At 38.7% G+C, this 26,368-nt stretch overlaps 1 protein-coding gene across 1 annotated transcript in view; it reads right to left on the bottom strand.

The window, feature by feature from the left end:
• spata5 (spermatogenesis associated 5) overlaps positions 1 to 26,368 on the bottom strand; it is a 115,758-nt gene that overhangs the window by 83,774 nt on the left and 5,616 nt on the right. The window contains 4 exon segments of the mRNA XM_005807803.3: positions 5,281 to 5,490; positions 12,288 to 12,442; positions 24,508 to 24,661; positions 24,806 to 24,907. Coding sequence (XP_005807860.2) covers positions 5,281 to 5,490; positions 12,288 to 12,442; positions 24,508 to 24,661; positions 24,806 to 24,907 — 621 coding nt within the window.

Raw genomic sequence — 26,368 nt, 5'->3', positions numbered from 1 at the left:
AATCTAAAATTCTTCTACATTAGGACTTTGACAAAAGACAATCATGTCTTTTTTTAAATGGCCAAAATCCAGAAGTAAAATTCTGAGTGACAACTGAAGCATCTGCTCCTTGAACGCAGCAGATCAAACAGAGAGACGGTGATCATCAAGTGTGCGGCACAGCAGGACGTGTTTTGTCTCTTTCTGTGAAATTTTTCCGCTGCTCACTGTACGCTGTGTACCGTTTCATGTTTGTATGTAACACATGTGGCTCACTTGGCAAAGATGCACATTTTCCACTCTGTGAGCATTAAAGTAGCACATCTGCTCGCACCATGGTGCAACTTCTCCTGTTATGAATGCATTCAGGCACATCAAATAAAATCAGATATTTGGGAAGATCTAAGGCATGAAATAGAAGGTTTGTGCTCACAACAGCTTCATAAATATAACCTGCAGCCATATTTGTCAAAGCTGTTGCATGGCTTTCAAGTCCAATGATGAAAGCTTTTTTTTTTCAAATTTTGTTTAAAAAAATAACAGAGGAGGACAATAAAATGAGGGGGAAGCAGAACAAACATTTCCCCAGAAACTTACTGCTATGTCTGCTGTTAACATTGTACAGGATGACCCAAGCCAATCCAAATCTGTCATTTCTGGTTTCCAGTGGAGGGCATACCTCCTTCGTATAGAACCACTACAGGGTGTAGATCCTAAAAACAGCACCTAGTGTTCAAAGCATTAAAAGCATTGAGTCCTGCAGTTCCTCCATCAGAAAGGAGAGGGCTCTGGAAACTGAATCGGGTTCCTTGAAAATGCTCTGCAGCTTATGAGACCAAAGTGTTTAATTGTCCTACAAAATTCTTCAGAACCCAAGGTACCAGAACAATGTGCTGAACAGATCATCTTCTTTTTGCCAGCTACTAAACCTGACTTCCAATAGTCTAATGAAGAGAGTCCTGCAATCAGTTGTAGCATTGAAATTGTAGAATTATTATATAAATTGTCATAATTGTTTTTATATGTTGTAAAAACTATTATTTTTCTGCTTTGGCCTCCTTTTAATCAAAAACATTAAACTATTCAGTTTTTCCTCACATAGAAGGTACGCCTGGTAAAGTGCTTTTGTGTTTGGCCTTTCTGTTGGATAGAGCTGTGAGCAAAGCTTTGCTTCTATGTTTAGCTTTGTCTCTTTAATATAAATATATGGATAGAGTTGGGATAGAGAAGCTCTGAGCGTTAACTTGCAAAAAGTTCAGAAAACAACTATCATAGAAAGTACACCAGGTTCTGAGATTGTGTTCAACTGTGTATCTTATTTTTATGAAGCCAGAGAAAGAGATTCACCAGCATTAACACTGTGTACACACTGTGTTTCTCCTCCATAGAAAGTACTCCTGGCTCAGTGAATTTATGGTATTCTCCTTTCTGCTTCAACACCTGCTTAGCTGTACTGGAATAAAGTTTTTGGGCCAAAGTGACTTGTTGTGACATCTGTTGTGAAATGACCCATTTTATAAATAATATGAACTTAATTAACTCAGAAAATTTCAGCAACAATTGTTTAAATGTGTTGGGGTTTCACATTTGATTGCAAACATAGCTTAACAATTTCTTCTCTGCAACTTCTTCTTTTTATATATTTTAAACTTTTAAACTCTTGGATGTTTGCCTCTCTCAGAGACAAACATCCACTCAGTCGTTAGAGGAACTTCCTCCACTGCAATCTACTCTTTCATCGCCTCTTAGCTGATGGACGAGACGACACTTAACTTCCAGCCCTTTTGTCTCCTGCAGTAAGTGTGTAGGTTGACTCATTATTCCCAAGCTGCTCGTTTCTTGGTAGAGCTGAGGCTTGGATGTGGTGACTTTTAAAAAACACCAGGCAAGAAACGAGGTGTGTGTGCGTGTGTGTGTGGGGGTGTGTTGGCGAGCAGGTATGCATGTGCGACTGTGAGTGTGTTTGAGTGGCTGAAGGGAGGAAACTGAATTTGACAAGATGATAATAGGGCTTTTTTACACAGAGGAAATAGGCTGAGCCCTCAAAGTATCCACATTTAAATCAGGATAATGTATCTGTGTCAAAGCAACCGCCGCACTGGAAAAATCTGATACTGTTATTGCAGATGGTTGAGAGCGGCTTTCAGCAGCAGGGGCAGGATGTTTTTTATCCCGTTTCAAAGAGCAGATTCTCTTGGTGATAACTTTAAACTGGCTGCAGAACCTCACAGCACAAATCTTTGTTTAAGTAACACAGGGCCCTCCGCGCTTAGCGGCACCTCAACTAGAGATTTTATTAAACTAATAGATTTTTCGTATAGGTGACCAACAATAGCTATGACATCAACCTAACCAAAACATTTCAGGATTCGTTTTTAAGTTGGATTTTTCTGTGGAATGTGACCACAAATTAATTTGGGAAAATTTGCTTACTCTCTGATTTTTCTTTTATTCTTGAATATTTTAGATTACATCTAAAATGCAGCTTGTTAAGCTGAAATTAGTCATTTCAGCTAAATAAATACGCTACTTGTGACCCTATTGGCCAGCTTTTGCAAAACAACCAATCCAGGAGCATCGTTCATTTTCCAATCCTTGGCACTGATTGGCTGTGCAATTATGGCATTTTTATGTTTGAACTGTAAAATAGGCAGTTGTAAGCAACTTTAGAGGAGGTCGCACGTATTTGTGGATTTCAGCTCATAGCCAGATACCAGATGATCTGAGCTACCTTTCAAAATGGGAAAGACAAGAAAACATGATTTTCAAGAGAAATGTTTGTTAAATCTTCAGAAATTGGGAAGTGGGTGTAAAAAAAGTAACTATACACCTAAACATGCCCATATGTACAGTCAGAGTAACAGATGAGAACTTTAAAACAACTTGAACTGAGACAAACAAAGGCTGAAGCAGCACTGCAGCAGAGAGTGAGCATTTTGGTCACCAAGTCTCCGCAGCCACCGTTAAGATTTTATCTACATGCCCCATCAGAAATGCAAACATGTACAGTTTTGTGAACCACTGCGGAATCTTTACCTGGAACGGCTTGCTTCTGTCAGATAAAGCTTTGGGGTCTGGTGTAAAACAAGGGCTAATTATGTGGAACAGCACCTCATAAATATAAATATGGTAGATTATATGTAATGCTGTGTGCATGTTTCTATTTCTAATCAAATATTTCTGTCTGTGGATGCTCCAACCTTCTGAAATATTAAGAGAAGACTAAGAGTGTTTTCACACATGATAGTCCAGCAGACTTGGTTCGATTGAGGACCAAAGTTGCCACATTGGTATATTTCCAGCTGCTGCGGTTCACTTTCACACTGCATTGTGTCAAATCAACCAAACCATTTGAAACACCTCTTCCCCTCCTCACCTGTGGAGGCGCTGAATCATGAGCCTTCAGTGGCTCATGATTCAGCGCAACTGAACTTCCTTCTTTACAAAATGTAAACAAAAATTAAGTAGCATCACATTCTAGTGGCTGTAGGACTTCTCTTTTGTTGTTGGTAAAAGACCACGAGTCATTTCTTCTGCTAGCTCTAAACTTTTGCGTTTGTTTTGGTTGTATTTGTCAAGAAAATACTTTGCACTACAATCCGCTTCCTGCTTCTGGAGCTTGCATCCACATATACATTCAAACCTCGCCAGAGTTCACTTCAGCTGGTTTTTAGCTGGACCACAGTTTGGTTTTTGGTCCAGATCAGAGTTTGGTTGCACATTCTAACCTCCCCAAATGAACCAGACTTTCTAGACAAACAAACTAGAGTTTGATTAGAGCAGATTAAATGAACATGAAGCTATCGCACATTTCATTGAATTGTAGAGAAAATAGGAGAAAAATCACCCTGCTTCACTGAGACAAAAGGAGGGAGGTCACGGCAGAACTGGCTTCTGACTTAATGATGCCAGTTGAGAGCTTCTGTCTGGACTTCCTGTCTTTTTCTAAATATTCACCAGTCAACAATTCAACAAGGCGATCAATCAACATCTGTCGACATGTCCTGAACGAGGGGGGAGCTGGCAGAGAGGACGGGGTGATGAATGAGAGAGGACAAACATTGGGTCAAGGGTCAGAGGAAGAAACTCTCTGCAGCTGTACCACCTTCAGCTCTTTAGGAAATCATCACCACCGGATCAACATCTCTGGGATTTTTTAATTTAATCTGAAATTTTAAGGAGTTTCTAAATGTGCCAAATTTTTATAAATGTAAATAAAACGATGCACACGTCTTGAGGCATTTCTTAATTTATTTATGGATGCTTTGTTTCAAAGATTTTTTGTACACTAAATGCTTATTCTCCTCATTGTCATTCACTTTTTAAGTATGCCCTTCACAAACTGCACTGTGTGCTATTACAGGCCACCACAAGGATGGTTTTCCCCCTATAACTGTGTCTTACTCTGGTGGTCAGCTGTGTTCCTTTTTCCTTTGGGGCCCAAGACCAGACAGCAATCCAATTTTTTCATGAAGTTATTGATGTAATAGTTTGGTAAAGTCACCCACACTTTTATGAGACATGTAGCAACAACGGATTTTAAATTAACCAAGAAGCTGATCCAGACTGCAATGGGAGAAAGAGGAATGGAGTTCTGAGCAATCAATTTTTAATCAAAGATTTCAAAACGACTCAACTTCATAACTTTCACATAGTCACTTTTAAGGATATATCAGCAACACATTTTTAATGAATTTCGCATATGCAGACTTGTGTGTTTAAGAAGAAACAGAAAGGATATTCTACAACCGTAATTTCTGGTTATTTCACAACAGTTACACTCTGGAACGGAATAAAGATCATTTCAAACTCAAAAATAAAATCCACTGATTTTATATAATTAATGTCCTCCTGTCACAAACATGCAGCATGCTGGTACTATTTAATCTAGACATGGAAGGAGAATATTTCATACTAAAATGCTGTAAATTCCCCAAAATAGATGATAGAATCCCTATTACCTGATTAAGGGAGGAAAAGCAACACAATTTGCATGACGAATGTTAAACTGCAAACACAGAGACTGAGAGACAGCACAACAAATCATCGGTCCTCAGACTAATGGCTGACTCATCTGCACAGTTTTGGCAGAACATTCAATCAGGAAAATGATATGCAGAGGCACATCTGTAAAACATTATGTTTTCATTTTTATGTATCCCATTAAAGAAGAGAAAAGCAGCAAGCTTTGGTACCATTTTTGATTTTGACTAATCAGCAAAGTAATTTGATAACGTTTGGTCAACCCAGAGTGACAGAAAAAAAAACAAAAAAAACTTTAATGTAATGGTGAAAACTTACTTTAATAGCCAGAAAGTTGAGCCCACTTTCATTAGCCAAGGCTTTGGCTATCATGGTTTTGGAGCAGCCTGGCGGCCCATACAGCAGGACTCCTTTTGGTGGTTGGATCCCCATGCGGGTAAAGGCCTCAGGGTGCCTCAGGGGCCACTCCACGGCCTGTTTCAGTTTCAGCTTTACCTCTGCCATCCCACCAACATCTGACCAGCACACCTACACAGATGAAGCAAAGGAAGCCTTCAACAAAATGCAAGATGATTAATCAGTTAAGTTTATTTGTATAGCACATTGCAGCAACAAGGCCGTTCAAAGTGCTTTAAAAACACAAAAATTTACAAATAATAATAATAAAAAAACAGCCATGAAAACATCACACAGTCACAAAATGAGAAACCAGTAATAAACGTTACATTTGTTGAGTGCCACCATCAGAATCATTAATGCACATCAGATATGTTGGTCAATGTTCCAGTGATCAAAAGCAGCTCTAAACAGATTAGTTTTTAGCTTTGATTTAAAGAAACAAAAGGTTTCAGCTGCTTTGCAGTTTTCTGGAAGTTTGTTCCAGATTGTGCTGCTTCTCATTATTTGAGATATTATCTGGTAAATAAGTCAGAAAATGGATTACAACTATTTAGAATAGTGGAAATAAAGAGGAAAAGACTGTTTAAATGGTAATAAAAAAACAACATCTTGAACATGATAAACAACAGTCAATTCCAACAAAACAGTCAGATGTAGTGTATGGAGAAGCAGATGTGGAAGAGACGAGCATTATTTCACAGAATCAGAATCCAGCAGGTTCACTGAGGTCAAAAAACATGCAATCAGGAAAATGAATCTGTTTTACATTGGAGGAAGGCAGCAGGAAGAGGTCAAGCTCTAATAAATAATCTTCATTCCAATAATGTGCTGAAACGCACTCCAGTCCTTCATGCACTGCTAATCTGTGGCAGTTTGAAGCAAACCCATCACCAACAATAAACGCGACGAATAAAGCCAATTCTGTTTGTGCGCAGAAATGCTCTAAAGTAACCCATAAAAGGCCCTCTTTTAACTTTGGGATCACATGAGTAAACTGCAAGGAATCTCAAGTTCCTCCAAGAGTGGGCTGAATGGAGCAGAGGAGAAATATAAAAGCATATTTGGAGGGAGATGGAGGAACCGAGGGCTTGGATTGAATCAGGACGGAGTGAACAACAACAGAGCCAGGCTGCCAACAGCTGTCTGTCTGACAGATGGAAGGAAGGAGGGAGGGAGGAGAGGAAGGAGAGAGTCCGGCGGAGAACAACCGGAGGAGATAAAGCAGATAAGCAGGAGAGAGCTTCATCCAAAACCAGCTAACGTCTCTTTTTACCCTTCCTGTCTCACATTCCTCCTTCTTTCCTTTCCGTACTGTTCAGTTTTGTCCCACTCACAGTTGTTTTAACCTCCTCCTCTACATTCAGCCCATCCACTCAGCCTCTCTGCTCCATATCCTGTTTGATCTGCTCTCATATCCTCTCTGCTCTTCTTGTTTGTTATCTGTTGTATCTCAGCATCATTGCTTTTCTGTCCTCCCACACTTGGCTTTATCTTATTACACACGCAACGGAAGGAATCAGGTTTGGCAGGAGAGTCAGCGAGGCCGTCTAAGAAGGTCAGCGATCAGATAGTTTCCCTTAAATGGATCTTTAATTATTCATTGTTTTTTTTTTTCGTTTTTTTTTTGTCAGTTGAAGTCAGAACAAAATGAAATCCAGGTGGGGAACCCAGATATGCTGTACCTTCTGATTAGATTAACTGTACATACATACTTCCACTGTAACCCTTTGTGGCACCTTCATTTTTTCATTAAGTTTCTGCTGTACTTTATTAGTTAATTTGTTTAGTACTGACTAAAGTCTGTTTTAACATGTTGTTGGCTCTTATAAATAAGTTAGATTTATCTGCATAAATGAAGGCAAAATAAAATAAATAAATTTTATGCTCCCCTTGAGTTCCTCGGACATAAAACAAAAGCTCCTTCATAGACTCCCATGGAAATAAAATATACAACAATATGTCATCATATATTTTATTACTAACTCGAGTTCTCACCACACATAAAAATCACCTTTCTGAATTTTAAAGTCTTTAAAGACAGTTTTAATGATAAAAGTTTCTCTCCTTAAAACAAACACCAACATTTTATTTATTTCTTTGGTCTGACAATTCCAGATATTCACAGTGCCTCTATTGGTCCTCATGTCAAAAAGAAGCTTAATTAAGGATTACCATAGAAATATCATGTAGGACCACGTATTTTGTCATTTAATTTATGAATGCAATGATTATCTTCCGTCCTCGCTATTCATAGCAAATAGTCATGAATGTTATGACATTTATTTTTATTCCTTTTCTGTGGAATTGTGAAGTCATAGTCATTAGGCTGTTTTTTTTTATTTTGTATGCAAAATAATAGATTTACTGTTCATGAGAAAATCCTTTAACTACCTGGAAATAAAAATAACATTTTGAAGGAATTTCAACACAAGGGAATAAAAAATTAATAAAAGTAGAAATCAAATTGCAATGGAAATGCTATTCAAAGATGGGGTTAATGGGACGATTAAAGGGACACAGATTGCTTTAGGATTGTACGGCTGAAATAAAAACAACACCAATTAAAAGCTCCCCACAAAATATAAAATTTGAGCACTTTTTATGCAAGACACAAAGTCAAAGTTATCAAAGAACATTCCAACAGTAGGGTTAGGATTCAGAAGCTATAAGAAAATTCAGACCTCTTTACTAAAACACTTCTAAATAAAATCTTATGCAGCCAGTTGGTAAAGAGTCCACCTGTGAAATTTAGTATCAGCTTCCTGTTTCTTAAAGATTGATCAACACCATTTAAAAGATGAACAGAAAGTTTATCTCCATGGAAACAAAGTATGCTGTAATTATATGTATTTTATCTCTTTTGTTTTAGCTTGGTCCTCTCATTTGCTCTGGATCACATGATCTAAATGCTAAATGCCAGGGTTTATAACTTTATCCCCTCCCATCTGTTTGACTTCCTCCTCCCTCCGCCCCACCAGCCCACAGAGGTAACACATCCCAGGCCACCGGCGCCGTCTCCGGGGAGCGAAGCACCTAATGGAAACCTGGCATCTGGCCACATACTGTAAATACCGAACGATTTATGGCCAGCTCTGAGCCAGAAGGAAAGAAATGCACGGAGCGACACGGGGTGTGGAGGAAGAGGGGACAGGCGGAGAGATGGACCAGACGCAACCCAGCAAATCAAAAGTACTAATCTAAAAGCCCAGACAGAGAGAAAATGGAATAAAAACAGGAGTAGAGGAAAAAACGTACTAGGAAGCAGGATTCAGCAGAGAGGTTTGGGAATCAGATCTACACGGATAGAAGTTATGACTAAAACGGCAAATTTGGAGTAAAATTTAAAAAGAATAGCACAGAATATTGCTGTGAAATATTAATTATGTTAATTTTGCTAAATTATAAGAGAATCTCCACTTAAAGCTACAGAAAAGTTAAATTTATCAGTAAATCTGCAATGAAATAATTTATTACAGGTTTTTAATAATACATTTAAACTATTTTTGCAGAGAGGAATAGTCTTGCAACAAACTTCAAGTGTTATGCTTTGCTTTTATTGTGGATTTTCTCAAATAGATAAGATCAAAATCATACTGAGAAGTAAAAATATGTATCTCCCTGCACCTATAGGGCTACACAATGTTAGAACATCTTTTAGACGAAAATATTGAGAGATATAATGATGACGATATCAGTTATGATATAAACCTACTGTCTTCTCTTTTTCATCCTCATACTGTTGACTTGAGTACATTTGAAAAATCTGGAGTCACCCAACCTTTTTCATTACACAACAACATATGCAATATGCCAGTGCCAGTTAGACAAATTCTAGTGTAATGCAGCCACCACCGTGCTTGATAGTTGGTGCACTGCTCTTAGGTTTAAAAAACTAACTTTGACATGAATTAAGTTGAATTTGAGATGGAAAACCAACCAACTTAAATAAAGTTAAATAAGCCTGTTGCTGGCAACAAAAACAATGTGGTTGAGGCCAGGAAAGATCCAAAACTTATTAAAAGGGCTCTTTTGGGATCTAGAGGTATAAGTTGTAACTTGTTTTCTTTGCTTAACAAAATAAAAATAAAGCATCAAAATCAATGTTGTTGACAATGTTTGACAGAGTAAATGCTGTAAAAACCAAATCCAAAATATTCTACTTTCCTGTTTATCTTTGTTAAATACTGCATATTTTGGAGTTTCCTCTTAAATAAAATTGTAGGTGTTTTTGGACAAGTGGCAAAAAAAAATTTAAAAAAAATCAATAAATGTAGAAATCAAGGCTGATACAGAAGCCTAAAGGTTGTCAAAAGTCAGCCTAAAGATGTATTTTTGTGAAAAATAAAAACCATTTCAAAAAAATTTGCATGTAACCACTATGAAAATAATCTCCCTTCAAGGGTCATTTGCTTAGTTCTTGTGGAGCGTTTGAACCTGTCAGCAGCTGCTTCAATTTGCTTAGTGTTGGCTGGGTTGTAAAGATCCACTTTTTAGTGCTTTAAAAGCATCCAAAATGCTTCTTTGGTTTTCAGCAATTGTTGGTTGAAGTAAACTTTGGATTTTATGGTTGCAAACACGTTTCTGACAAATGTCCTCCTTCTAGAGCATATTAATTAACAACATGAGTCGAAACCGTGGAAATAATTTGCTTTGTCAACAATCAAAACCGAGGAAAAATCTAAAGTCTAAAAGGTAGGGAAAGTTAAAATTTGCAACTCATCACAGATGTCATGGGCATTTAATCCCTCTGGCACCTTTGTATTGACTATACACTTTTTACTGTTAATGTCATAAAAATTCTATATTTATGTATTTTTTCATTTTTACTGCATCATTTCCTTCCAACAACTTCAGACCCATAAGTAGATTTAATGTGTTTGATTTTTTAAAAATCTTTCTATGTTCTCCAGATAACTTCTGTTAGCTTCCACTAAATACTATGTTGGTGTAGTGCTTTAGCACAGCTAATGCGAATCGTGTTTTTTGGGTTAGTGCAGCTAACTTTTTAGTTAACAGTGCCCAAAATGGAAGTATGTAAATTACATTGAAGTTTTTAATTGTAATGCGATGAAATGTGAAAAAGGTCTAGGCGTTTGAGAAAATAACAAAAAGTTGAATCAGTTAGTGTTATAACTAAAACGTGTTAAAATTAAAAGCAAATGCTTTGACTAAACCCCACTGTGGGGACTCAAACCCCACTCAAACACCAGACACAGTTATTACCTTTTACAGTTGTTTTCCCAACTTTACAAGAGGCCTTTGAATGGGAAAATAGGACTGAGTCTGGAACTTACCAAACAAACTAAACAAAGAAACAGGGAGATAAAGGGTATGGAAATAATAAAAGACAGATATAATAAAGTTAAACCAGACAGCAAGGTCAAAGCTTAAAATGGATGTTAAAATAAAAGGGAAAGTCTTTAGAAAGAAATAACCCTAATTACCCCTTAATTTATTTTATTTACATACAAATAGAATCTAAAGTGAGGTATAATCTTTAAATCCTGTGTGGATATGTGATCCGAGACGGTTTCACAGAAACTCTGGGCATGTATTCATCCGGCACCACTGGAAGTTTCTTATATAAAAGTGGATTAGAAACAAATGTTTGCACTCATGTGGATATAATCAAGTCCGGGGCTCTGCGGCTGGTCTTTCAGCTGAGCTGTGTAAGACGAATTACAAAAAAGGAAAAAGGAATCCAAACTCGTTCCTCTCTTGTTTCCAGGAACCAGCCACAAGGACTGAATGTCTCTGGGTGAGCTCAGAGCGCAGCACTCTGTGCAGAAAGAAAAGGGGAGGCGGGCTGAGGTGAAGGGATCGGACGCATGTTTCTTCTTCTCTTTCTCTTTTTTTAGCTGCTGGCAGGAACCGTCAGCGACCAGATCTGCTTTCAATTACCGGTGGAAGATGATGTTAGCCTTCTTCCTGTCCCTTATGTCTTGCACATGCAAACTCCAAAACATCCTGAAGTCTCACCGCTGTCCTCTCACCCCTCCTTCCTCCTCACTAACCTCCCATGTTTTTTGAGCCCACTTTTCCTCCATCTGCGAAGACAAAGTCGTTCATCTTCATTGCAGCAAAGGGTAAAATGGCCACAGGGTCTTTTCCACTCTACCTCGTGGTAATTCAGTGGTCAGCAGAGTAAAGAAGAACAAGACAGTCTGGGAAGAGAGGCACTGCTTGATGAGCTACTTTTAAAAGTGGTGATAAGTGACTACCTTTTTCAGGATTTAGATTATGCTTTCATTGAGCCAAAAAATGCATGATGTAAGCTGGCCTGCTTCCTTTCAAAACCACCACGGGGCTGAATGTAACGCTAGGAGAAGTAGCTTTCAGGACGAATTGTGTCGTTAAGACTGAAGATTTAAACCAAGTAGGAGCGGGAAGAGGCTACTGCATCAGCTGCATCAGTGTGCAAGCATCTCACATGTTAAACCCTCACACTCATGTCTTAAAAGATTAAGGATTTCCTTATTTGTAAAAGCAATACCAAAGCATAACTTCACAAGATGTTCAACACTACTCATTTTAATGTTTTGTGTTGGAGTTCTCATAAAATTACTGCATCTAATATGACATTATTGTTATAATATTATGACCTTATTGATGTAATTTAAAAAATTAAAAATCTTAGCCTGCTCCTAATATTCCATCATAGAGTGGACTTGATTTTAAAGTCCAAATAAACAGAAGCTGTAAAACATGCTTGTCAAACAAGATGGTGGCCCTGAGCCTGCTGACATTACTCTGAACTATGGAAACTCAAGGAATGCATTATTGAAAAAAAAATCCAGATTTATGAAAAACTAAATAATCAGAAACCTAAATATTCAATTAATCAATCAAATCGATTTATTGCCCAGGTCTAATGAATAAGTTGATGGACAGATGGACGGACAGACAGACGGGGGAGGTTTCTGTACCTTGGGAACGTCGATAGCAACCTCTCTCATTGCACTGGGCTTCACAACAGTCATGGCCCACTGGAGGTCCTGCATGGAAACCATCACCTTCCCCATTAGCTGTTGGTCAGATGCCTGCTGGGAAACTCCCAGAGCTCGTCTCAGTCCACGCAAACCTGAGGAGAGCAAATTTAAGAGATGAAGCTCTAACTAAAGGTACTCATTGCTTTTTCACAGCTTAATTTATTTATGATGAAACAATGTTAACATTAAATTAGTTAACGTTAAATACACACTGACACACACAAAAAACAATTACGGTCAGGCAACTTCAGCTGTTGAGGTTTAGAGCCTTCTAAACATGGGATTCTAACAAGTCATACAAATGTTTTAATAAGTTAGTTTAAAAACAAAAAATTCTCCACCATACTGTTCTTATGCCTGAAAGTTATTGAGATGCTAGAGGAGGCCAAGAGTTACTAGAGTTTTATCCATGTGTTTGGAGCAGAGTTGGTCAGCGCTTCCTCACTCGTTTTGGCACATTACTGGCCACTGCTAAATGTTGTTATTGCTCTAAGAAACTAAATGGGAGAAATATTTCCTACAAAGCAGACAATAACTTTTGTGTGCCTCTTAAAAGTTTTGGCTGATCATCAAACCAAGGTTGTCCAAACGTTTTTGAAACATAGGCCAGAACCTTCAAAAGTTGAAAGTCCTCATAAGCCACCAAAATTTAGCCAGCTCAACAATAGATTAAAATGAAGTGAGACAAATATAAGTAGACTTATTTTTGTTGAAAAGGGATTTGTAAATCATACAAGAACTGAAATCCAAAACGGTTGTATAAGTGTGACTGTATGGTTTCCAAAATTCTAGGGGGGTTGACTGATTTTGAATTTCTTGGCTTAGAAAACAAATGGAAGAATTGGGTCACTCTTTCTTTCAAAATGTTTGCTATATTTCCAAAAGTTTAATAAACCAGGTAAATACAGATTTGGTTGATTCTGAGTGAAAGTCACTGGATAGTTGTGATCCTATTTACGATAAATAGAAAGCAAAAAGCATGTTTACTAAAGGATGAATATTGTTCTTGTAGCAAACATTTAATTTTAGAAAGATTTCAATTTGTCAGTAAAAAAAAATGCCCTGATTTTCTTTTTTTCTTTTTGAAGGAAATCTTTTCCACGGTATGTAAGGAAGCATTCTGTTTCACCAGCCACAGTTGTTATCCATGTCAGAAAGGAAATGAGGATTGATTAAGGGCCTTGGTCTCAAGCACATTCTCTGCAAAAAATACCATTCCTGCTTTTCCCTCAAGCTGGACTTCAGTAGAGATCATTAGTTTGCCCACAATGATTTTATTGAGAAGGTTTTTTTCTGACATGTGTCACAACATTGCACACAGCAGCTATCTGTACGGTGTGTGTTATATACTCCAATAAGTTGGGTGACAATTTGTCAGAACCTAGAGCTCACGCAAATGTACAAAGGGAGTGAAGTCGGGTGGGGGTCTTTGAGGGAGGCAGAGGGTTGAGGGCTGGTGGGGAACGGACGTGGTCCAGGACCAGGGGCCAGGCAGCAGACTAGAGGGGATTTATGATCAGACAAGACTGCATCCTGTTTATGTTTTCCAGAGCCTGTCTGACTAAGCAAGAGGGAGAGGAAGAAAAGACAGAGGAGCATAATTATTGCAGTAAGTTTGCTTTCTGTAAGCATACACAGTCCTTATTCTATGTCATATCTCTGCTTACAGTTCCTTCTCTGCATATCAGCTCAATTTGTTTTGTGTTCTTAAATTTTTTAGCTCCATTTGGAAACTATAAATTTTGCAAAAGAAAGATTTCTGGTCTGAGCAGCATGGACGAGGCAAGGCAGAGTAAAATATAGAAGAAAGCACGTTTTAAGACTTTTTAAATGTCACCTTGAATTAACTTAAAAACCAAAAAAGCTACATTGGAGATGGTTGGGGGGTCCTAATGTATTACAATCAAACATAGCAGTTGCAGTGAAACTTCTGGTGGTTGATGGCAGCAGATTTTCACATGCTGACCTAACCTTGTTTGGGTTGGCAACAGAAGTAAATCAGTAGCTAAGAACATCGTCCAGTAACTAGTGATAAGTTTGCATTTACCCATGTTGAACGCGAAAAAAGCTAGCTAGTTAGCTAGCTAGCAAAGGTATATTAGCAGCTAGTTAGCAGTAATCACAGAATGCAATGAAGACATCTGTGTGTGACTCAAACTTTTGCCTGACTTCCTGTGTGATTAAAAAAAAACTACATAGAATATTTAAAGATTAAACAATCATGCGACAAATTTAAGGCCCGTTATTATGGCAAACCTACATTTTTAAAAAGAATTTAAGATTTTTAAGGCCCTACTTTTAGGCCTTATTGTCTTAAATATATATGGATTTAAGACTTTAAAACTTGAGTTTAGTCCATAGTGTGGCTGGTTTGAGTCTCAAAGATCAGATGAGGACCTTCCTCCGCTAAGAAAAACTGAGCATAATTGAGGTGATGGACTGCTTTCTGAGTGACTCTACTCGGAGGTTTTCAGGAAGGAGACCCTGTGGGACTAGCTTGAAGGACTATAAATCCCGCCTGGTTTGGAAGAACCTTAGGAACTTTGGCTTACCAAACCTCAAATAAGCAAAATAATTAAAAAAACAGATGGATGTGCATGTTAAGTTTGTTGTCTATAAATTCTGAGTCTTTCAAACTGACCAGAGATATCTTTGTTTTTATTATCTAATATTCCAGACCGCTAATTTAAGCGGTAATGTCATTGCTGCCCCATAACATGAAACCACATCTGACAAATGTTGAGCAACTCTCTTACAAAGATAATCTCTACAGAAAACACTGGGAAATGACCCATCTTAAAGAGAAACATGGTTCCAGCCCGATAGCCTGGAGGATGGCGGAAACCTGATTCAACGATGTAACTTTAATATTTTGCTTTAGGGATTCACTGCCTCCGAACTGCTCTTGGCTGACTCCAAGCACACATTTGGTTTTGTTATGAAAACATCCGATGGGAAGGGAGGAGGAAAAAACAGAGAGGCAACACAACACAGTTTAATCTGAACCTTATGTGGACTCGTGTTCCCATTTACTTTTTCTTGCGCTCTTACTTTCCGGAATCCTTCAAATTCAGCAGTAATCAAGTGGGAAATGAAAGTTAAAGGAGCCTCCTAGATGAACAAGAATGCACATTTGCAAAACATCAGCAAAGGCTCAAATTATAAGAATGAGTAGGAAGAGTTCACAGAGTTTGCGTGGCTAAGGGAAAACAGATTATTATTTGTGTTTTTATGTAACAGAAATGTTCTTAATTATGCACATCAAAAACAGATCTCCCCCCAAAAATCTACATCCTCTCCTCTGGGAGTTGGGTTGGAGGGGTCACATCCGCCTGTACGCGAACCAAATCCTGTAAATTTTATTTGGACTGAATGATCTCATCAACAAGACTTCCTGCTTCCTGCAACCAGTAGGTGGTGCTGTGACTATTAATGAATAGTCTATATGCTACCTCTTCAGACTTGGATCCTGAGGATAAGAGTTTTTTAGTTTATTAACCTTTTCATATTATGTTGACCAGATCAACACCTTCATCAGTGGTCAAATAAAATATGAATGTAAAAATCCTTTAATAAAAACGTTAAATACGAATCTCCCACTACTCTGTAACGTTTGGAAGCATAAATCACTTTAAGTGAATATTTACGGAATCACTCGTTTTATGTTATGCTTAATTATTATTTCATAAAATCACTTTTCACTTTAACAGTGAAAAGACTTTTTTACATTTTATTTTGTCAAAAGAGGAAAATTTTGTTGATCATGATTAATTTGTAAAAACAATAAAAGGGTGAAACATCTAAAGGGGCGAATTCTTTCTATAGGCACGATAAGTGATACAGTGTGTTGTTCTGTCATAGGGCTGGACAATAAATCAACAATATGCATTGTGATCGGCATGTGATCAATATCAACAGATTATTCAACTGATAGAATTTTCAATCATTTCAATGAACTCAATGAATTTGTTACCAAGCAACTCACTCACTCTTTGGTTACCTTGCAACAACCTGTTAAGTAACTGGCATAGCAGCAGTTTTGCCACTGTGCCTTATAACTGCATAAAAGTTTTAAAAAATACGATATCACCAGTTTGGTAATATTGGCGACATCTGATATAAAAAAATAAAAAAAACAATATCTATTGATATCGACTGAGCTGAAATGCATGTTTCTCAGCAGTGTCGTCCAGCCCTAGTGTCACATAAAATATGAACAAATTCCATGAAATATAAAGTCTGTGGTTGTAAAATGTGAAAAGAATCAGAGGTATGAATACCAAAGAATGAGTTTGTGTCATCTGTCCATGCTACAACTCCCTTCTCAGGTCATTTCAGCATCATTATCTAAACTACATTTATGAGCAGAGACAGAAAGATTTAAATCAGTGTTAGGTTTCAGTAGAAAAGTAAATAATACACTGCCTGGCCAAAAAAAAAGTCGCCACCAAAAAATGGTCACACTCTCTAATATTTTGTTGGACCGCCTTTAGCTTTGATTACAGCCTGCATTCGCTGTGGCATTGTTTCAATAAGCTTCTGCAGTGTCACAAGATTTATTTCCATCCAGTGTTGCATTAATCTTTCACCAAGATCTTGTATTGATGATGGGAGAGTCTGACCACTGCACAAAGCCTTCTCCACCACATCCCAAAGATTCTCAATGGGGTTAAGGTCTGGACTCTGTGGTGGCCAATCCATGTGTGAAAAAGATGTCTCATGCTCCCTGAACCACTCTTTCACAATGTGAGCCCGATGAATCCTGGCATTGTCATCTTGGAATATGCCCGTTCCATTTGGGAAGACAAAATCCGTTGATGGAATAACCTGGTCATTCAGTATATTCAGGTAGTCAGTTGACTTCATTCTTTGGGCACACAATGTTGCTGAACCTAGACCTGACCAACTGCAGCAACCCCAGATCATAGCACTGCCCCCACAGGCTTGTACAGTAGGCACTAGGCATGATGGGTGCATCACTTCACCTGCCTCTCTTCTTACCCTGATGCGCCCATCACTCTGGAACAGGGTAAATCTGGACTCATCAGACCACATGACCCTCTTCCATTCCTCCAGAGTCCAATCTTTATGCTCCCTAGCAAACTGAAGCCTTTTTTCTGCTTAGCCTTACTGATTAGAGGTTTTCTTACGGCTACACAGCTGTTCAATCCCAACCCCTTGAGTTCCCTTCGCATTGTGCGTGTGGAAATGCTTTTGCGTTCACAATTAAACATACTCCTGAGTTCTGCTGTTGTTTTTCTTCGGTTTGATTTGACCAAACGTTTAAGTAATCGCCGATCACGATCATTCAGGATTTTTTTCCGACCACATTTCTTCCTGGAAGACGATGGTTCCCCACCATCCTTCCAGTTTTTAATGATGCGTTGGACAGTTCTTAACCCAATTCTAGTAGTTTCTGCAATCTCTTTAGATGTTTTCTCTACTTGATGCATGCCAATGATTTGACCCTTCTTAAACAGACTAACGTCTTTTCCACGACCACAGGATGTGTCTTTTGCCATGGTTGTTTAAGAAATGAGGAGTGACTCATTGCATCAGCTGGGGTTAAATAACTTGTTGCCAGCTGAAAGATAATCGCCTATGCAGTACTTATCCAATAGGAGGCTTGTACCTATTTGCTAAGTTAAATCCAGGTGGCAACTTTTTTTTTGGCCAGGAGGTATTTCTGCACTTTAGGCAGAACACACATTTCAACGAGCGACTCTCAGGCCGGAGTTGTAGTTCCTGAGTGACTCTTCCCTCTAATGAATTATAGAAATACTTTGGGCATTACACTATTACAAAACCACAGGAACGTTTTCATTACTCAGTTTCCGGAGCGTTCTTTGCACCTGTATTTAAAATACCCAACATCTGTTCTGGGGACTGAAGCACGGCAATAATACGTGCTCTTCAAATTCACTCACACAAACAAATACACGTGCATAAAATGAGCATTACAAAACGATAACCTCAGAAACACACACACACACATACAGATGTGCCTTGGTAGAAGGTAAGTGCAGGGGTTAAGAAGTACAAGCAGCACATTTCCGGGTTTTATAAACAGACGCCTCAAATAAACTTCACATGCTGATCCGACTGATATTTATGTGGCCTGTCCTGAAATTCCTGCAGAGTCTTTAAAAGGACAAACGAGATGGAAAAAGTCCTTTATAAGGCAAGGCTGCTGCTGTAAACATCAGCAAGCATTTAGCACTGTTTGGCTCATTTAGTCTTCCACTGGAGAATTTATGTCAAACACACAAAACGGCGCTCATTTCAGCTGCCGTTTTTCTCCCTCGTTTCGACACAGAGGAGTAATCCTCGTTTCCTGCGCCTGCTGGCCTGGATGATTAATGGTTTTAGGTAAAAACTCTGAACCCCTCAAAGTTTGGCTTTAAGGAGGCTTTAGTAAGATTTTTAGTCATTTTTTTCCTGCACAATCACCATCTAAATCACAGGCATTATTTAATCAAAGGGCTTTCTGTGGGCACAACTCAAAACTCTGAGTTTATCCTTTCATAGAATACATTTTACTGGCCCTGTTTAGGTGCAACGGGCTTCCCCTGTTTAGAGAGGCTTGTAAACACTGCGCCCGGATGTGGTCAAACCCAAACGCACCCCAGAATACATGCTACATAAAATTTGCACTGTTTAGACTGTGGAAATGAGTCATCTACAAGCAGCAAGACCAATTGTGTTCCAGAGAGACGCCAGAGAGACTCCAGAGTCTGTGAGACCACATGAGAGCTTCCAAGAACACCTAAAGGAATCTGTTACCAAATGCTGCTCAGTGTAAGGTTCTGGTTTGTTGGGATCACGGTCAGAGAAATGATCAGGAAGCAAGACTGGGCTGTAAATCTGTTTCTGTGCTCATTTCTGATTTAGTATTTGAGTCAGATGTTTGTGAAATGTTGTCAACATGACACAAAGTGTTGGCTATTCTTTTCTAAGTCGTCATGCTCATCTTTATCCTTTATTTAAAGAAGATGCAGTTTAGCAATAAACTGTGAGGATAAGGCTTTATTTTCCTAGAACTTCCCCTCAAAACTGTAAATTTTTAGTGATTTTTGAGAGCATTTAAAGGGTAGTATTATGTAAAATCGACTTTTTGAGCTTTACATCATCTTATAAAGTTATTCCCTCATCAAAGAGTGTTTGATGAGTGTTGCTTTGATTCTTTCATGCATGAAAAATCCTTTAATCTCCCGTGGCAACCATTCAGTTGTGCAAAATGCCTGAGTGGACCAAGCCCCACCTTTGAGGCGAAGATCCTCTTTGGAGCTGTAGTTTCAAAGCTTCCACCTCACAGAGCAGCCCTCCCCCTTGACTGCCCCACTCAACTGTTTCAGACTAGTCAGCACCAATTAGCAAACACCTGGTGGAAGTGCTCATCTGCTGAGCACATTATACAAGCTACCAGTGCAACAATGGTAAAAATGTTGTTGAAGAGTTAAGAGAGGAGCGATGTTATGTTGACTGCCTGGAGGTGGAGTTTCAGAAAGAGCAAGAGTTTTTAAAGCGACAGAGACCCAATTTTAAGACATTAAATTATGAAGTCGGGTTTCTGTTATGTTTTATATATATATATATATATATATATATATATATAAATACCCAACCTGTGTTGGGTATTTATATACCCAATATATATATATATATATATATATATATATATATATATATATATATATATATATATATATATATATATATATCATTATTATAATAACTTAAAGTTATTAAAAACTACATTTTCAAAAACCGACACTTAGTCTGCAGGGAATTTACACCAAAATGCATGTCTTCTATACGTACATTACTCAACACAAAAAACTCCAACATAAAGCAATCGAGTTAAAACTTCTAACCAATAAGAAATAAAATAAAGGATTTTAAAAATAGCTCCATCTCCGTCAGCCTGATCCATAAGAGCGTGCGTAATGACACACGTCAGATATCAGCCACAAGAAATGTCAATGTGCTACATCAGATACAACATGCAGGCTGCCAGAGATACTTTTATAAATAGTTACTGCCATGCTCTCGTTGGATTCTTGTGCTGTGACTAACACAGTGCAGAACGACGTCTGAATGTGTACATAAATATGTCAGCCTGCATGAAACTATGATGAAAACCACCTTCCTCCTTCAGACAAAGATCCAGAGAGAACATTATGAAAGGAATGTGTTTGTTCACTCAACACTACCAATTGATAGGATTTAATAAATTTAAATTTAAATGCAAACATATTCACCTAAATCTATTAGGACTGTAAACAAAATCCATAGTAATATTAGTTTTTTTCTGAATCATGTAACTATGTAAAAAAGGAGAATGAGTGTTGTAATATAGCATCTGGCCACTGGAGGACCTCGTTTAGAGCAAATAGGAGAACTGAAGTGGGAAGCAATGATGCAAGATATTTAATTTTTGATTATTAGTTCTTCATCGTTCTGAAGGTTTTTCCAAGTTCTTTAGATTTTAGCACATCTTCACTCATTGGCAATCTAGATCTGATAAAAGAAAAGAAATAAGAAATGAAGGCAAATGTACAAGACAAGAAAAAATACTGTATTGTTATTAAATACTCAGGTTATCAGGAGTGTGAAACTGAGAAGGAAAATACACAAACTGTGCGTATAAAACAAACACATCACTAACAGGAATATGGAAAAAAATCATGAACCCTTTCCAATATGAATCTCAATGGCAGATAATTTTCCTAGTCATACTCCCAAATAGGAACCTTTGAAGTTCTGTGTGGTTTAGAAGCAGGCTAAATAGCAGTAAAGTTACAGTTGTAACTTCTGTCCTGGTCATGTCTCTGTGCACTGATTACAGCTGCAGTTCATGCCACTACACTCTTAAACTTGGTTTAATGATCCGGGAGCCAAGTGTGGTGGTTACCTCTTTCACTGCATTTTTGTTTATTTTTTTTCTTCTGGTTTAAAAATCATTTCATTCAAGGATCAAAGAATCTGACCTGGATTCCCTCAGTTTATGCAGAAAAGTAAAAGCACTAATTTTCCAAACAAATTGCTCCCCCTGCAGAGGCTTCAAAGGGATTTTAGGTGACTTTGGTGGAACAGAGTTGCCTGTCGTCTAACGTTTTGTTCCAGGCTCGTCGATCTGAGATCCACTACAGTTCAGGATTGGTTATATAATACATCTGTCGTCAAGACGTTGTTCCTGGGGCTCTGAGTGGACAAACAAAAACTTCCCTGATGACATCAAGATTTCCATTCACTCTTGCGCGCACACACACAAAAACACATACACAGAAAAAACATACAATCACTTGGCCTTGCCATCCTTCCCCTTGACTTTCCTCAGATTGGAGCAGCTGAACTGAAGGTTCTTACTCTCTGATCTAAAAGCAGGCTGGTATTGTCTCAAAAGCAGGATGTGAAACCTAAACTCAAATGTGCGTCTCCTATGCATTAAATATAGAGCAACGGGTGTGTGTATGGGAGGGCGCCTCTCTGCAGCTGTGCGATGTAAGGATCTACTGCGTGACCCGAGCATGTCGGAGTCACCGTGCTATGTCCCCTCGTTCTTATTTTTCAGGAAGCGCTGCGTCGCACCGAATGCTTCCCCCCGCAGCTCATTGTTACCTGAGCAGCAGAAGGAAACAACTGCTTGTTTTTCAGACTCTGGCTTTTGTTTTTGCCAGGGAAAGCATGGACTGGCACCATGTGTACAAATTGATGCACATACAAGGAATGCATCCTTATGATGGAAACTTGGTGAATTTACTTTTAACCTTCACATATGAAATGGTTTTTAACAGGACAATCCTAAATATCCAATGCATGAGCAAAGATGAACCCCTAGGAACAATGTAACCACTGATTTCAGTGTGTATGGTGCACAGAGTAGTGCAGCGCTGCCCCCCCCCCCACTAGTTGCCCTAAACTGTCAGTCAAATGGAAGTGAAAAAGCTACTACATTTCTCCCTTCCTTACAAGAAGATAAACTCGGCTGATTTGAAACATTTTCAGTTGCAAAACACCAAGGCAGCCTGGCGTGGTCACCTAGCAATCAGCCAACACGTTTATTAAGGAAACCGCTATGAGAAAATGACTGTTAAGCAGCTGACTGAAGCTAGTGATGTCAGTAAACGGACTACACAACCAGCTGTAGGAGTTAAGTGACAAAGCAGAGCAGCAAATAGTACATTATTTATTGACTACAAACTCCAAACTATTTTTTCTGGATTATCCCAGTCATTTTTTTTGTGTGAGACTTGCTATGTTTGCATCTTAACTGGTACAAAATATAATAACTGCAAATAGTAAAGCATATGTTTTAAGTGACAGTGCTTGTATCTCTTTTTTGTACAGCTTTGGCTTTGACTTCAGTGTTCTTTTAGTAAATGGCCTTTTTTTGAGTCTGTATACTCCAGTTAATGATTAATCAATTACTTACTAAGTTGAAAACTATTTAAATCATCAATTAATCATGATTAACTCCATTAATTGTTTCAGCCCCAGTCTTCATAGATGTATCACACAGACTTATCAGCATATGATGGAGTTCATTAAATTTCCATTATTGGCACTTTTCAACATGGTACAGACAGAAACGTGAATGGTCTCCTAAAGTACCACTGCCTTAAACATCAGGTCATTGTATCATCTGCACCTCTTTGCAAACACCTGATTATTTTGATTCAGTTTCATCTGCAAAATAAATTTGTTTCAAATGTTATCCAACTGGACTTTTATTTCTATGAGCTGACAAAAAGCAGAAAGCACTTTCTGACTTTTATATGATTCCTGAAGGGCTCTGTGTTTCTCTAAGTAATTTTGTTTTGGATGCATTGAGAGGAAGTGAGCGGATTGGGTTGGGGAGTTTGTTGTGTCCCCCGGGAGGTGAAGAGGTTTCTGCAGAAAATACTCCCAGTCACGTCTGGCCCTCTGCGGATAGTAAATCACGCTCTCAGCCGGAGTGCTTCCGAGCAGCAGTCCCAGCTCCCTCCCCAGCTGGAAAGGCAATACGCCACGACCGAAGGCGGTGGGACCACCCAAGAGCCAATATGGGGTCACACACAGACACATCCACAGTAAAACAAATAAGTATGCAGTCGCACAATCGAGTCCAGGCCACTACACTCGTCCTGGGGATGTGAGGCGAGGTACTCTGTGGCAGTAGGGGTGAGGGGGCACAGGAATTTCCCAATAACTAGTGGTTTCAGTGGTTTCTCTAACTGGGAGCACAATACCACACAAAATCCCAACTTCCTCTATGTGAAATAAAAAACAATCAAACATTGGCTAACCCTGGTGCTCAAAAAGGCTTCAGGCGGAAAACGAACGCCAAGAAAACATGTCATCAAACCATTAAAAACCAAATAGGAAACAAATAATTCAAAACTAATTGGGGTTCCGTCAAATTTCTCCAAGAAGGAGTGAGATCAGGACAACAAGAGAAGATGAAGTGAAAACTCATAAACCGACTGTTTTTTCCATACTAATTTGTTGGCTAGTCGGCTGAACCATTGAGGAAAACCAGTTCTAAACAACAGGACAGCAAATCTGGGAGTTAGATGAGGAACATAAACGAAGAGACGTTTAATAGCAAGCATCTGTTATCTGACTGTTCCACATCTGCTGGTGAAAAAAAATAATAATTTTGACCCTGCTCAGGAAGACTATGGACAGAGATCAAAACTATTATTTCTTTTATTATTTTAGACTTTCTTGTCAAATTTCAAGAGTTTTTGTAAAAGTTGTTTTCCTTTTGTGGCCCCAATGGATTTTTCGGTTCCACAGGGCTCCAAATTGGGTTAACTACTTTTCTTTTTTGGCAAGATAATAAAGCATAAAAAGGAGGAATGAAAGGTAAAATGAAGAACATAAATATAATTCATTTGAGTGGCCTTTTAAATTTGTTTTAGTTTTGCTAATTTACCAGAATCAGAAACTGAAAAATAAAAATCTAAAGGGAACCACTTTCTTGGACAGCTTAACTATTTTTAACAATATGCCACCTTTCCTTTAAAAAGGACAAGATTAACAACCATCATTTTACTTAGGTTTCTGTTTGTGACTCCACAAACAGGGGACACCTACTCTCACCAAGAAACCAGTTTGAAATCAATTCCTGGTCCAACAGTGAGGAAGTAGAAACACTCTGAGTTTTACTTGCCTGCTTCTTTGCAAACAGCGGCGAGATCGGCTCCGACGTATCCGTGAGCGGCGTCCGCTAGCTGCATCAGCTCCGCTGTGGTGGCGCTGCATGGCACCAGACTCAGCTGCTTCTGCAGAATGTCAGCCCGCTCTGCACTACCAGGAACTCCCACCTGAACAGAACACGGCATGGGTCACAGGTAAGAACAGGGAACTGGAAATTTCCAGGGAGAGACATTTTGGAAAAAACTGAACTGCTGAATTTCAGCAGCAGCAGCAGCCATGACTTCAAACATGAGTTAAAAGCTTGTACGCACCTCTAACTCCTTGTCAAAGCGTCCCGGCCTGCGCAGGGCAGGGTCGAGGGCCTGGGGCCGGTTTGTGGCCCCCAGGACCAACAGCTGGCCTGAGTGACCCTCCTGGACACATAAAAGTGTTTCAGTATAACATAAACACATCTTAAACAATGACCTGCTGGAATGGTTTAGATCAAATCATATATAAACCAGAATGGCCTAGTCAAAGTCCAGACCTAAATCCCCTAACCCCCAAAATTGAGAATCTGTTATATTTCTGTTCACAGAGGCTCTTCGTTGAACCTCGCTGAGGTTGACAACGAATGTGCAACAAACCCAACTAGTAAGTATTGACTCAGAGAGGTTAAATACAAATGAACAAAACACTTTTAGACACTGTAGCCCCATTGAGTCAGCAGACTAGAGAAATTAAATTACGTTCCAATTAAATTACCCAAGTTTAATAAATTAGTCCACTTAATTTGTGGTCCAATTTGCTAAGAAGATAAAATGAGACAACTTCTCTGATTTTCAACAGCATTTTGAAACAAAAAATATTTAAATAATCCAACCACCTGAATATAGTTGACCAACTTCCCTCACTGATTTTCAGAGTTTCATGTTATTAAAACATTTAACCATCTTGAGATTCAAACTTGGCTACATCCTGTATTTCTTCAGCTGGTCTGCCTGCAAAATGAGTTGCGTGTTTGTCCTCTCCAACGTTTTTATGCCGAAGGGAGAAGTCAAACAGATAAATTGCATTGCAGACAAGAACACTGAGGAGTAGGAAGTGCTTCTCTGCATTCCAGAAGGCATTCGGTCCTGGTGACCCTGGATCCCCCGGTCCTGCAGACGGGTGGACACAGAGAGCAAGCTGCTCGACTTGCATGACACCATTAATCCTTGTGAAGGAGTTCTCTTCCCGAGGACACGCAGTTCTACTTAAATTCAGTTATGTTGGACCAGCTCAAGGCGACCATCTGTAATTTCTTTCATAAAATTTCTGGGATGTGTGTGTGTATTTTTAGGGGGAAGATCTTTGCTTTCATTAGAGCACAAACAACACCCCAGAGATCCAACCCACAGCGTCTGAAGTACATCCAGCCTGCAGAGATGGTTTCTGCATGACAATCTACATTCCTGATGAGGAATCCTGACAGCAGCTGGACGTCTGCGTCTACTGAACCAGCACCTCCTGGACCATGGGAAGAGAACAACCTCAGACTGAAAAACGATGAAAAATTCTACCTTAATTTAGCATTTAATCAATAACTGTTGAGAAGCAACTAGAGTTGGGAGGTACCTAGTTACATTTACTTGAGTAATTTTGTTCAAAAAATTTACTTTCAGGAGTATTTTTATTACTGTGCTGTTCTTTTTACTGTTAGTTGAGTAATTTTATTATGAAGAAAAACTACTCTAACCTGAGTACAATTTCTGGATCTTCTGTCACTGAGTAATTTCTCTCCCAAAGCTCTGTGGAAACAGATTTGTTTAAATACTGAGATATTTTAAATAAAAATCAGGTGGTCTCTGCAAGAAAGCTGAGAATTGGTCATTATTGAGTCTTTCAGGATATTC

The sequence above is a fragment of the Xiphophorus maculatus genome, chromosome 23 (genome assembly GCF_002775205.1).
Source record: "Xiphophorus maculatus strain JP 163 A chromosome 23, X_maculatus-5.0-male, whole genome shotgun sequence".
Taxonomy (NCBI): domain Eukaryota; kingdom Metazoa; phylum Chordata; class Actinopteri; order Cyprinodontiformes; family Poeciliidae; genus Xiphophorus; species Xiphophorus maculatus.
The sequence above is the reverse complement of the archived record's forward strand: the minus strand, read 5'-3'. Positions and strand labels throughout refer to the sequence as shown.